The sequence below is a fragment of the Myxocyprinus asiaticus genome, chromosome 30 (assembly GCF_019703515.2).
Source record: "Myxocyprinus asiaticus isolate MX2 ecotype Aquarium Trade chromosome 30, UBuf_Myxa_2, whole genome shotgun sequence".
In the NCBI taxonomy this organism is placed as follows: domain Eukaryota; kingdom Metazoa; phylum Chordata; class Actinopteri; order Cypriniformes; family Catostomidae; genus Myxocyprinus; species Myxocyprinus asiaticus.
The window spans coordinates 39,524,423-39,538,046 of NC_059373.1; the positions used below are offsets into that span (position 1 = coordinate 39,524,423).

A 13,624-nucleotide genomic window follows, 5' to 3' on the forward strand; every position below is an offset into this window, starting at 1 on the left:
GAATTTGTCTATGGCTGGGAAGGTCAATGTTATAAAAATTTGTATCCCCAAATTCAATTATTTACTGCAGTCTCACCCTCTAGAAGTTCCTCTTTCTTATTTTAAACAATTTGATATAATATCTGTCTTTTATTTGTAATGGGAAACGACCTCGGTTACATTTCAGTAAGTTTCATAGACCAGTTGACAAAGGAGGTTTAGGCCTTATGGATTTTATGCCTTACTATGCTTTTAATCTTAGACACATGGCCCATTGGTCTCTTCCACCTGAGAGAGCCCCTCCCTGGTACAACATTGAACAAGCCATCCTTGCCCCAATTTCACCATTACATAAGTCTTTCTAATAAATTGCCTAGAGATGTAAAAATGCATCCCATTATTTCACACTTACATTCAGTATGGACAAATGATTCCCGTATGTTCAATTTTGATACTTACCTAAATGTTTCCTCAAGCATATGGCCGAACCCCATATTATGTATTTACAAGTCCTCCTTTTGCTGGAAAGAATGGATGGAGAGGGGTGTTTCTATACTTGGTGACCTTTATGAAAACAGAGCTTTGAGATCATTTGAAAATATAACACAACAATTGGGGATTTAATTTTTTCATTATTTTTGGTAGTACTCAGCCCCCTAAAGCTGCAGACACTCTTTGTATGATGCTCATAGCCTTTGGAAAGGAGCATGAAGCTTCAGTGTATTATTCCTCATTGATACAGTGTCTTGGTGATGGGGCCTTAACAGCTCTTAAGAGGTTATGGGGAAGAGATTTGAACTTGCTATTGGAGAATGGGGAGTGGGAAAGTGTTTTAAAAAATGTTAAAAATATGTCTAGGGATGTGGAGTCATTTGACGGCATTCGAGGAGCAGACGTGTGAGCGGCGAGCTCTGCGCACTTTGCTAATTTTGTTACTATTGGTGTCATAAACCGGTAAGATTCGATACACCCTGATTCTTAACTGTTCTAGGAAGACAATAAGTCAAAAAAATTCAAAATCCTCGGGCTCTGGAGATATTAAAAGACACTTATGTGCTCGGGCTGATTCCCCTGAGAAACAGGTCGAAAGCCCGGACTCAATTCGGACGGTGAACTGAAAGAAATCCGCCGTGAATTGATGAATGTGTCGGCAATGCTGATGAAAGTCATTGCAGATTTGGAGGATCTTGCTGTAATACATCGATCGATTACTGTGATGGAGACAAAATTCTCTGAGATGTTTACAAGATTGTCGGACGTCGAGAGATGGATCGATTATCTGGAGTCATTGGAGAGGGAATTAGCTGCTAATCCGCAAGCGACCAAAGTAGATTTGCAGAGCATTTGGGAAAAATTGGAAGATCTTGAGAATCGTAGCAGGTGAAACAACGTCCAAATTGTTGGAATTCCTGAGCATGAAGTAGGCCGAGATATGGTGAAGTTCCTAGATGAGCTCCTCCCGAGTCTGCTCGACATAACAGGCCATAAGCTGGAAATTGAGCGAGCTCATAGAGTCCCAGCTTGGAGATCCGTGGAGGGAGACAGGCCCCGATCAATGCTGGCCAAATTTCTGAGATCATCCGATAAAGATTTCGTGTTGCGTGAGATGAGGAGCAAAGGAAAGTTTTCTTGGAAAAACCACAGCATTTTCTTGTTACCAGACTTTGCAAATTCAACAAGAGAGAAACGTGATCGGTTCAAGGAATGCAAGAATCTCTTACATCAACGGAAGTTCGCTTTTGCTCTGATGTTTCTGGCCAAACTGAGAATAGATACTAATAATGGCCACAAAGTATTTACATGCCCACAGCAAGCATTGTCTTTCATAAAAACATTGGAGTGAGTAAGCCTTTTGGTGATTTTCATGTTGCTGTCAAGTGGACCAGTCTCATTATACATACACTCGAATGTCCAAGGAAGCTGAGTGCCTTTTTCGTTTCTCTTTGTGCTGGTTCCGCCTAGCGGCTGGAGTTTGTTTGTGTAATATTATTTCTTCAGGACAACTTGTGGATGAATTGCTCATTTTGGGTGCTTATGCCTCCTGTTGGCTGTAGTTGGTTTTGTGGAATATTTCTTGCAGGGTATTGGAGTGAGTTTGACTGTCCGAAGAACTGAATGGGCCATTTTTTTTTTTTTGTGCTGGTTACACTAGAGGCTGGAGCTTGTTTTGTGGAGGCACACACCTTCGAGACAGTTAAGTGGATGAATCTACATGTTTTTTTTTGTTTAGTTTTTTTGTGTGTTTATTAGGCTTATGGGCTGGAGTTTGTTTTATAGACTATTTTTTGCTGTGTAATTCTGTCTCACAAAATTTGTACAGAAGCACCAGACTTGAGCAATCCGACAGCAAAGTTGTCACGAGGACTCTTGTAGGCATACATGGACTGTCTGAGTTTAAAAGGATGGACGCCAGTTGGCGCTGTTGTTAATGCGCACATTTTTCTTTTTCTGTTTGTTTGGTTCTGGGGGAAGTTCGGGGTTTGATTGTTGCACCAATGTGGAATGTGGTCTTTATAATTTTATTTTTGACACACAATCTATTTTTTGTCAAATGTCAAATGTTAATATGAGTGGATTGTCTCTCTCCACGTGGAATGTGAATGGGTTGGGGCACCCCATAAAAAGAAGGAAGGTTATTTCTTTTCTTAAATGTAAGAAATATGATATAATGTTTCTTCAAGAAACACACCTTTCCCTGCAGGAAGCTGAAAAATTTGTGAAGATATGGGGTGGACATGTTTTCTTTAGTGCTGGCTCAAGTAAGAGCAGGGGAGTCATTACATTGATAAGTAAACATCTACAATTCAAATGTCTTAAACAGATTAGAGATAAATTAGGAAGAGTCATTATTGTTTTAGCAGAAATTCAGGGGCAAAGGTTGATTTTGGCTAATATTTACGCACCTAACGCTGATGATCAGGGCTTTTTTTATATATCTTGGGATGTTGCAAACCGCTGCCACCCCTCATGATATAATATTGGGAGGAGACTTTAATCTTTTGATGGACTCAGTCCTTGATCATAGTGAAGCAAAAGTGTGTAAGCCCCCTAGAGCAACATTGACGCTTCACAGGATGTGTAAAAATCTTGGTCATACAGATATTTGGAGACTTTTGAACCCATCTGGTAGGGACTATAATTTTTTTTCATCAGTCCATAAGATTTATTCTAGAATAGATTTTTTTTTTATATCCAAATCCCTCATTTCATCTGTTGTTGATTGCTCAATTGGAAACATCTTAGTCTCAGATCACGCCCTGGTGAGTTTAGAGGTGTTGCCACATACGGAGAAAAAGAAATCATATAGTTGCCACTTTAATGTATCCCTTTTGCAAAATCCTGATACCCAACAAATGTTAAAAGCTGAAATCAGTGTTTATATGGAGACCAACTGGTCCTCAGTATCATCTGTGGGCGTGGCTGGGGAGGCACTTTAGGTGGTTCTTAGGGGTCGGATCATACAGTATGCCTCATTCATCAAAAAATCCAAAGCACGAGAACTTGTGGAATTGGAAGGGAATATTAAAAGTGCTGAGGCAGAGCTGGAGTGCCAAATGTCGTCTGATGGCCTCAGAGAATTGACCAGATATAATACTATTTTGTTGCAGAAGGTAGAGTTTTGGCTATTCAGGGCAAGACAGTCATACTTTGAGTCAGGGGACAAATCAGGGAAGCTTTTGGCTAGATGTATAAAGCAGAGAGAATCTTTTCCACCATTCCCTCAATGAAATCTGCTTATGGTGAAATATTTACCTCAGCCATTGATATTAATAATGCTTTTAAAATATTCTATCTTGATCTTTATAGTTCCACATCTTTGTCCACCGATGAAGATATTAGAAACTTTGTGGAACCATTAGAACTCCTTAAACTGACGACTGAGCAAAAAAATTATCTTGATTCTGAGATAACCGTGGAGGAGCTTGGTGAGGTAATTACGGTCTTGCCTACAGGCAAGGCTCCAGAGCTGGACGGCTTTGCTGCTGAATTTTTTTAGATCTTATGTTACAGAACTGGCTCCACTTTTGCTAGAAGTTTATACGGAATCATTAAAGAATGGAAAGCTTCCGCCAACCATGACACAAGCACGGATCAGTCTGATTCTTAAAAAGGACAAAGATCCAAGTGAGTGTAAGTGTTACCGTCCAATTCCCTGATCCAGCTAGACATAAAAATACTGTCAAAAATTTTGACTAATCAATTGAGTAAAGTTATGATTTCTCTTATACATATAGATCAGGTAGGTTTTATTCAGGGCCGTAGCTCTTCTGATAACATTAGGCGTTTCATCAATATCATGTGGTCAGTGGTGAATGATCAGACTCCGGTCACTGCCATCTCGCTTGACGCCGGAAAGGCATTTGATATGGTAGACTGGGATTATCTTTTTAAGATTTTGGAAATATACGGTTTCGGGAATACTTTTATTGGATGGATTAAGCTACTTTATAGACACCCGGTAGAGGCGGTACAAACAAATTTCAGATTATTTTACTCTGGATAAGGGCACCCGGCAAGGTTGCCCTCTTTCCCTATTATTGTTCTGTCTTGCCCTGGAACCATTAACAGCCGCGATAAGAAAAGAGTATAATTTTCCAAGGGTGGTGGCGGGAGGTATGGCGCATAAGCTTTTGCTTTACTCAGATGATATTTTATTATTCGTCTCCGACCCTACTAGATTTATGCCTTGTCTCCACAGAATTATTAATTCCTTTTCTAAATTCTCAGGATACAAAGTCAATTGTTCTAAATCCGAAGCTTTGGCTCTGACAGCGTACTGCCCAGTAACGGCTTTACAGCTGGGCGCCTTCCAGTGGCCCAAACAGGACATTAAGTATTTGGGCATTTTATTCCCAGCAAATTTGTGTGAGTTAATTTTGACCCCTTAATAAAAAATGTTTTTTGAGTGATCTGAGCAGGTGGGCTTCATTACATTTATCTATTTATCTGGGAAGGTTAATGTTATTAAAATGAATTGTATTCCAAAATTCAACAACCTACTACACTCTCTCCCCACTGAAGTTCCCCTCTTTTATTTTAAACAATTTGATAGTACAGCCAAATCCTTTATCTGGAATGGCAAATGTCCTCGGATGCATTTTAACAAGTTACACAGGCCAATTGACAAAGGTGGGTTAGGTCTCCCCAAGATTTTGTTTTACTATTATGCTTTTGGTCTCAGACATTTGGCGCATTGGTCGCTTCACCTGAGAGAGCTCCTCCCTGGTTCTTTATTGAACAGGAGGTCCTTGCCCCTATCTTGCCATTGCAAAGTCTTTCTACCAAGCTGCCCAGAGAAGTAAAGACACATCCCGTTATCTCGCACATGCATTTAGTGTGGACAAAATTTCTCGTGTGTTCAATTTGGACATTTATCTGAATGTTGCCGCAAGTATTTGGTTAAACCCTAAATTGTGCACAAGTCCCCTTTCTGCTGGACAGAATGGATTGGGAAGGGAGTAACAACACTGGGTGACCTGTATGAAAGTGGAGCGTTGAGATCCTTTGAAAATATTATACAGTGGTGTGGGATTCCCAGATCTCAATTTTTCAGGTACTTACAGCTGCCAGTTGGAGGATGGGGACATAGCCCATTGTGGCAGTGGGGGCGTGGTCGAGTGTCCATCCAGAGAGAGAGAAAGCGGTAAGGGCGCTTGCACCTGAGCTAGATTATGTGTAACACCTGTCTCTAATTCCAGTGAGCATGGGGAGAGCGGCATATAAGCAGCCACACCACCAGCAGAGAGGGTGAGAGAGTCTGGCACAAAGAAGGCCATGGTGCTCCTGAAGCTGAAGCTGCTACTTTTAACCTGTTATGTTTATGAAGCTGATGTGTTTAAGTGACTTCGTGTTTATGAAGCTGATGTGTTAAATGCCTACGTGCCTGTGAAGCTGATGAGTTTGTGAAGTTTTAAAGCACTTAAGTGGCCTATTAAAAGTCCAACCTGAGCCAGGAAAAACCTGCTTCCCTGTGTTCTCCTTCCCGCCTGTTGTGAAGGTCTTCTACACCCATGCTCTGTGGTTCTGTGCTAAGATTCAAGAATTCTTGTTAAGAGTCCAGAATTTTATCTGAGCTTTTAGATACTCAAATTTTATTCTGCCCCAGATTATGTATATTGGTTGATGGGGCGGTTATTAAAGTAGGTGACAAATATACAAAAAGCTGGGTCCAAAATAGTGTAATGATTGGCAGACAAAAATTCTTAGAGGATGGAAGTCAATTGGCACTCCTTCATTTCAAGAATGGTTCACCGAATTGGGCAGGGTGGCTGCATTCGATAGGATGTCATATAAACAGTTTGGCAGAATAGATGGACATGGTAAGACATGGGACAAATACATGACCCTTCTGGAAGGCTCTCAGTGAGGGCCATGTGGAGAGAAACCTTTTTTTCCCCTTTTTTTTCTTCGTGTTTATATGTGTAGACTCAGGTTTGGACCACGGGAATGTTTGTTGGGATTGGGGATTGGGAGGGGGATAGGGAACTAATGGGGGTTAAGGGGGATAATCTGAAAAAACAGTGTAGTTTATATGAAATCTAAAGCTTTCTGGTAAATTAAATTAGTTAATTCCAGGTGCTCTTTTTTGTATGTGTTTGTGTATTTTTGCCTAATATTGTTTATTACAACAGCGTAAAGTTGATGCTGGACTTAACTACAATATTGTATATTTATACTGTATATACAGTATCTATCTATCTATATAATCTTCCCATTTCATAAAAGCATTCCATTTCCCAAATAACAAAATTGAAAGAATTCAGTGCATTAATTTATCGAAGATTTCTATAAAACTGAATTGGTATAAAATGTTGAAATGAGTACAAAATCGATTAGTTTATCTGGAGTGTACTAGTATGTAGACACTGTAGTATGTACTACATTCAGTATGTAATCTGAGGTTGTATGAACAGAAATGGCTCTACAGCGACATCTATTGGCACACTGAGGGATGAACATTCATTTGGGTTTCTAATCACCTTTTAAAATTGTATTTCAGATTTTATAAATGAGTTTATAAATGAGTAAATTCATTTGTTTTATGAATACGTTGCTTTGATATTTAAATTAGATTACCAGTAATCCTTTAATACAACCTAACTATCTATATATCATGCTTTTTCAAATGTTGTGAGTGTCTTAAGAATAAGTCATCTCTCAAAATTTGCCTTAAAGTATTATATATATATATATATATATATATATATATATATATATATATATATATATATATATTAGATAATGTACTTCAGTTGATATGTGGTCAAGAGACTCAATAAATAAAATGCCATTTAAAAAATACATTAATTTGATAAAAAAGCAATGAAATGAGAAAAAAAATTAAAAATAAATAAATAACAAAAACAGATAATAAAAAATGTATGAGCCCTCTTGGAAGCATGAAAGAAACAGCTTTTTAACTAGTTTTTATTTGACCACAGAACTTTAAAATATTTTACATAAATACTTAGAAATGTAATTAACAGCCTTCATTAATAAACTGTAAAGAAATTAAGATGCCTCTCCACTGAATATGTTTGCATATATTTTGACATTATAAAATTATGACAGGACACAAGTCCATTTTGTGCATATTTTATCTTATAAAATAAACATAGCCAAAGCAACAACAAACTCTTGAAACTATCTTGTAGTATAAGTTCTTATTACTCTTTTATAATCTGTGATAATACTCTGTCCTGTCTGTTATCATGAGTGACTCCTTTAAATGATTACACAAGGAAGAGATCTATCTTTCTCTGTCTGAATACAGCACAACAGGAGGAACACCTTACTGACACTGTCCCATATCTGAAGCAATCAACACCACAAGAACAACTGAACATCAACCAGACCTGTTCATCTTCTGAGTTTGACCATGTTCTAGACTAGTTACTGCAAATGCACAAGTCTTTAAATTGTTGGCCAACAATATTCTACTGACCATCACATACAACAAAGAAAAACAAATACGCATGGCCATGTCCTAGAATATAGTATAAATGCATATAAAAACAAACATTTGTACAGTAGGATTTCTATTAAGATTTACAGTATAGGACATTTAGTGCTTTGTACTTGGAAAAATGAATGGAGAAAATTCTTGGTTAAATGGTTTCATGCTGTAACACAAAATGTGAAAATGTCCATAGGTGGTTTGATTTTATTAGCACTGTATATATATATATATATATATATATATAATTGTATTAAATACATACATAATAAAATGCATTCATTTTACACACATACAGCAGCATACCACACACAGATATGTGTGCATGTGTGTACGGTGTGTGTAAAAAGTAGACTGCAGACAAGAAAATATACATAGATTGGCTACATAATTTATCTACACATCTGCATATATGCTGAACCAAGCAAAAATTATTCAGGTTAGTCAGACAAACAACAGAGTCCTTAAAGGGTTAGCTCATCCTAAAATGAAAATTCTGTCATCATTTACTCACCCTCATGTCATTCCAAATCTGTATGTTAGGCACAATATTCACACTGTTTTTTGATTTCCACACAATAAAAGTAAAAAAGGACGGAACATGCCAAGCTCCAAAAGCACCATAAAAGTAGTCCATATGACACAATTACTATATCCATAACTATCAGTCTTCTGAAGCCATTCGATAGCTATTTGTGAGGAACAGACTGAAATATAAGCTGTTATTCAGCGATAATGACTAAGTTGTTCAAGGTTATTGCTTTATTATCGATATTATTGATTAAAGGTGCTGTAAGAGATTTTAGCATTCTGAAGCTTTCACGTGACTGAGCCGCTGAATTAACCACGCCCCCTCATTCCAAAACCCCGCCCTCCAAAGGTAATTTTGAGACTAAAACTGAGCAGCACTGTTTGTTCCTGTGGCTGTCAAATTCAACAATGGCACAATAGCGCCCTCAACAGACAAACATTGTGAATCATATCCTCAATGATCCACTTCAAATACAGCGCTATGAGAATGAGCAAAATGATTGACCGGTGAAAAGCGTCAGTGTCCATTGTCTACGGACACTTTTTGTTTGCTGTTTACAAAGTCTACAGCTGTCACAGAGACTGGTGAGAGATCTCAGGACACTAATTTCATTAACATCTTTAAGGGAGAAGTTTTTTGCATAATTTTACATGAAAAAATCACTTTCAACACCTTCAAGTTAAGTCTTGATGGTTGCACCACTTGACATTTTAAGCCATTCATTATTTTTCTTTTTTTTTTTTATAGAAAATGCTATAGTTTTTTAAAATGTACGAAACCAACATGGAAACAAATATTACATTTCTACGACCTTGATACACGTGTTTTAAATTCGTTTTTTAAAAGATTTAACATTTTTATCATCATGGAAACATTAATGGTCAATGCCCCATATATTCAATCATGGCACTTAAAAATTTGATGTCAATATTGCCAAATGGCATTGGTTGTCATGCGTCTTGAAACACAACGTGCCAGGTTTGAATAAGATTAGAGAGCTACAGTGGAGGTGAAGATTTTCAATGAAAAACAAATTTTGGTCTAAATATGGTGGATAAGACAAATGGTAAAATGGATTATTTTTGTCACAACAGCATTACTCCCCATTCATTTTCATTGCATGGAAAAGAGAACTGAACATTCTGTTTATCATACAGGTTTGGAACGTTATTAAGCCGAGTAAATGATGACAGAAAGTTAATTTCTGGGTGAACGATTCCTTTAACTCTTAGTGTTCATGGACGTTCTTGAACTGTCCGCTGATTGTGGTTTCTTGGGACTACGAGAATGCTTTCTCAGCTTTCCTTGAGAGATACTCTTCCAAGTCGTCATGGGAACACTTGGAACCTCCCTCTTTTTCAATACAACCTCTGATGAAGTGCCTCCATCAGAGGAAGTGTCAGAACTCTTTGAACTCATCTCCACCGATGGCTCCGTGAACACTATCAGGTGATTTCTACGATGAGGAACTTCTCTTGGAGGACTCCCGTCAGCCCCTTTGTCCTTCTTCAGCAATGTGACCCTCATCTGAGCCACACTGGGATTCAGAGATGCGCTCCTCAGGAGCATATTGGAGCGTGGCTGAACCATCTGGATTCCTCCAATAGGAATGGTGAGGCTGAGATTGGGAATTGTTGCTTGAGGCTGCGAATGCAGAGGCAGGTGACTTAACACTCGCTGGCCTGCCCTGGGCTGCAGGTTCCTGGACAGACGGCCGTGTGGTGGAGGCCAGGACTGTGCCATGTTCATCCTTCTCTGAGGACTATGTGTCTTCTGGAGGGAAGCCAGAAAAACAGTTTTTAGGGAAATCACCTTGTGGTTTGCTGGATAAAGATAATTTAATGCAGAATTAAATTTAGAATGATAATGCAATTTTTGAAGTAGAATTTAATTTAAAGTCCACCATTTTTTGGACCATGGTGGAAAACACTATTTATCTATATACTATGTTACACAAAATCTAGTTGAATTGCAATAAACCATCATGGTTCCGGAAGTATTTTTCCCATACATTTTCTCCAAAGGGTTTTCATAAAAATCTTCATAAAAGAGTTCTATGCCTTGAACCAAACCATCCAGCTTCGAGGTGAATTACAACATTACAAACCAGAAGCAAAAATAAATAAATAAATAAATAAATAAATAAATTTGGACAAAAACACAAAGTTACACAAAGTTAGAAATGATGCAGACTGATGGCTTCAACAGAAGCATATACAATCTCCTTCAGAGGTCTGTATTTAAAGGTTTCAGAAGTCCTAGTTAAAAATCAATTCCTGAGTGGAGAAAATCAATGGGATTTAGACTGCTGTGTACAATTCCTCTTTTTATCATTCCAATTCAACATCCTGAGGGGCATGACCCATTCAATTAAAATTCCAACTCATGAATTTAAAGGGAGACAATTCTGAAATTCTGAATTTTGCTCAATCTTAGCAGTATCACCATTAGAGCAGACATCATCTTTACTCTATATAAGGGTTAACAGGGTTTACAGCCCCTAGAGTGTCTGTGCCAGTACTACAGGGGGTCAGCCAATTGTTGTTTGATCTCAAACAATGAAAAGAAATAAACATATTCATTAAACCAAACTACAATATTAAGCTAACTTCAACCAATGCTTAAGTTAAGCGTAGGGCTGGGTGATACGCAAGAAATATGTTATTTATAAAAAAATATTGTGATATCCGATTACATCATCAACCCCCCTGTCCCCACTGCCGAGGATGTAGTATGTAACATTTTTGCTTTACTGATTTTTTTTCAAAATTAAATTCATTTTTTGAAACATGAAAAACATAATTCAGAGATATTTCAAAATTGGAATTGCACTTCAAAAGAAACAAAAAAGCAATTAAAGAAACAAAGTGGTAAAAAATTTGTATTTAACCACCTCTCATTTGCCGTAACGTTGGAACATTATTCATTTTCATTAAGATCTAAAGAAAATGGTAAATGCAAACATAATAATAACTGAAATATAAATCAATTTTAGGTTCATGGTGTTTTTGTATTATTTTATGATTTGTGAACAGAGTTGTGTTCACAATGCCTGTTAAGCTCGAACTGTTCTGTGGAAATAAAGCGAACTTATCTCCGAGCTCCTCCTGAGACGATCGGAGATCATTTGCAGCATTCTCATAGATGGCACTATTCTTGCAAACTGTTTTCAGACGACTAAAATAGAAAAGAAAGAGTGAGAACTTTTTCCATGTGCATGTTCCTTGCGCTTCACGCCTCTGAACAAACAGCTCATCAGACACGGGCATTGACAGCTTTTCTGTCATCTGTTCTTAAAAATATAATCCAGAGTGTTTTTTCATGCGTGTCTTTGTGTCTAACAACATTTCTTGTCATAATAATAATAATAATGTACAAGAAAAAGACTTTGTGATCATTTACTTTAATGGTTTTGCAATAGAGGTATCACAAAGTATATAAATAAGGCTTATGTGGTACTATATGCATCCTTTGAAAGGCCAGGCTTAAATACGACACTCAGTTTGATACAATATGTAACAGTGGGACCTTGTTCCATCCATGGCTTGAAAAAGCATGAAGACCCCTGTTCTAGGGTAATGGACTGTATTTCTAAACAATGTGGTAAGCCTTGTTTTGTGGCTACAGTGTTGGACAGCTAAAGATAGTCCTGGTTCATCCCAAATTTATCTTTCAGACAGGAGATGGTAAACAGACAAGTTTATATTTAAGCTCAGCCATCAGTTTAAGGGTTAGTATCTAAGGTTTTGGCTTTAATTGTATGTAAAGACTGGCTTCTATTTCTAATAAAGTTGTGACACTAAAATAATACAAGGTGCACTTTCGGCATCAGGGTATTTATTTAGGATATTTATTTTAGATATATTTGGCTGTCTTGTTTTCAGATGAATTGCCTTTTGTGCACAAATAAAAACCATCTTTCTATATGTGGACTAATACAAACTCAGACAAAGAAAGAAGCATCTGCATGTTTAGCTATCAAGACCAGAAATCCACTTTTAACATACTGTTCAAAGACAGCTGAATGGTCGGTTAAAGTGAGCAAAACCTTACTTTGCGAGGTTGTAACCATGTATTTAGGAATGAACAATTTCTTCTTAAAAGTTTAGCAGTAACCAGCACAAACTTAGCAGGCACAAATGGCACACTTACAGTACTTGAAAATAAAAGAAAGCAAAACAAAAGAAAAGGAAAAATCATACGTGCCTTTGGAAAGGAGCAAACAAGCAGCCATAAAGAGTTTCATAGAAAACAAGAACGCTCACCAGTTTAGTCTTGGGGTTCAGTCTGCTGGGTGAGACCTTTGATAAATCTCTGGGTCCGCCAGCTTGGTACTGAATAGTCACACTGGCCCCAACGGTCAAGGCAAGACTCGGCGATGAAGGTTGTATGGGGGACAGGGCTCTGATGGGGGACACACGTCTCTCAGGAAACGCAGAAGTTGGACGGCTTGAAGGAGACAGCGAGGACCGACAAGAAGATGGAGAGGGACAGCGTAAAGGGGACAGGTCTCGTCCAGGAGACTGTGGCAAAGCAGGGGACATTTGCAGGCCCGGAGAGAGGCTGCGGATGGGGGACGAGCATCTCCCTGTGGTGGGTTTCAGGTGTGGAAGTGTTGCTATGGACTTTGTGGTCTTGGGAGAGGCAGCTTCTCCGTAGTGTCCTGGCCTCCAGGGACTCAAACTGTCAGGGGCTATAGGATTTTGCTCCCAGCCCGGGTTGGAAAGCCCAAGGAGCTCACGGGAGTCGTAATCATCACTGGAGAGATGTCTGCTCACAGAGGACGAGGAACGAGATGCCTGTTCATCACCCTCATCGTTATCTTCAGTCTCTTCCACGTCGCTCTCCTCAGCATCAGAGAACTGATGATCCACCACCACCTCCGTCTCAAAGAAAAGCTTTCCTCTGTCACCTACAGAAAGAGTCACTGTGTTAGACTAAGCAAATTTAAAACAAGAAAAGTTATGATGTTAAATGAAGACAGAATATTTATGATTCTGCACTACTGAATTTTGAATATACTTCAGCCAATTTTATTTCCCAGTGGAGTTGATTTTTATTAAAACTTATTCAAACAGATTAACTTTTTTCTTTTTGTTATATGAGGGTCTCATTAAAACTGAATTGGAACTTTTTAACCAGACCCAGACTTGCAA

At 38.2% G+C, this 13,624-nt stretch overlaps 1 protein-coding gene across 6 annotated transcripts in view; it reads right to left on the bottom strand.

Moving 5' to 3' along the window:
* Positions 1 to 7,397: 7,397 nt before the first annotated feature.
* The window catches only part of LOC127420677 (transcription factor HIVEP3-like), a 93,058-nt gene continuing 86,831 nt past the window's right edge, over positions 7,398 to 13,624 (bottom strand). For 5 of the 6 annotated variants that reach the window (XM_051663134.1, XM_051663130.1, XM_051663132.1 and 2 more), the window contains 2 exons: positions 12,734 to 13,380; positions 7,398 to 10,241 (listed from right to left, as the gene is read on the bottom strand). In XM_051663134.1, the coding sequence (XP_051519094.1) occupies positions 9,690 to 10,241; positions 12,734 to 13,380 (1,199 nt within the window). In that variant the 3' untranslated portion in view covers positions 7,398 to 9,689. The other variant, XM_051663135.1, reaches the window with a different exon arrangement.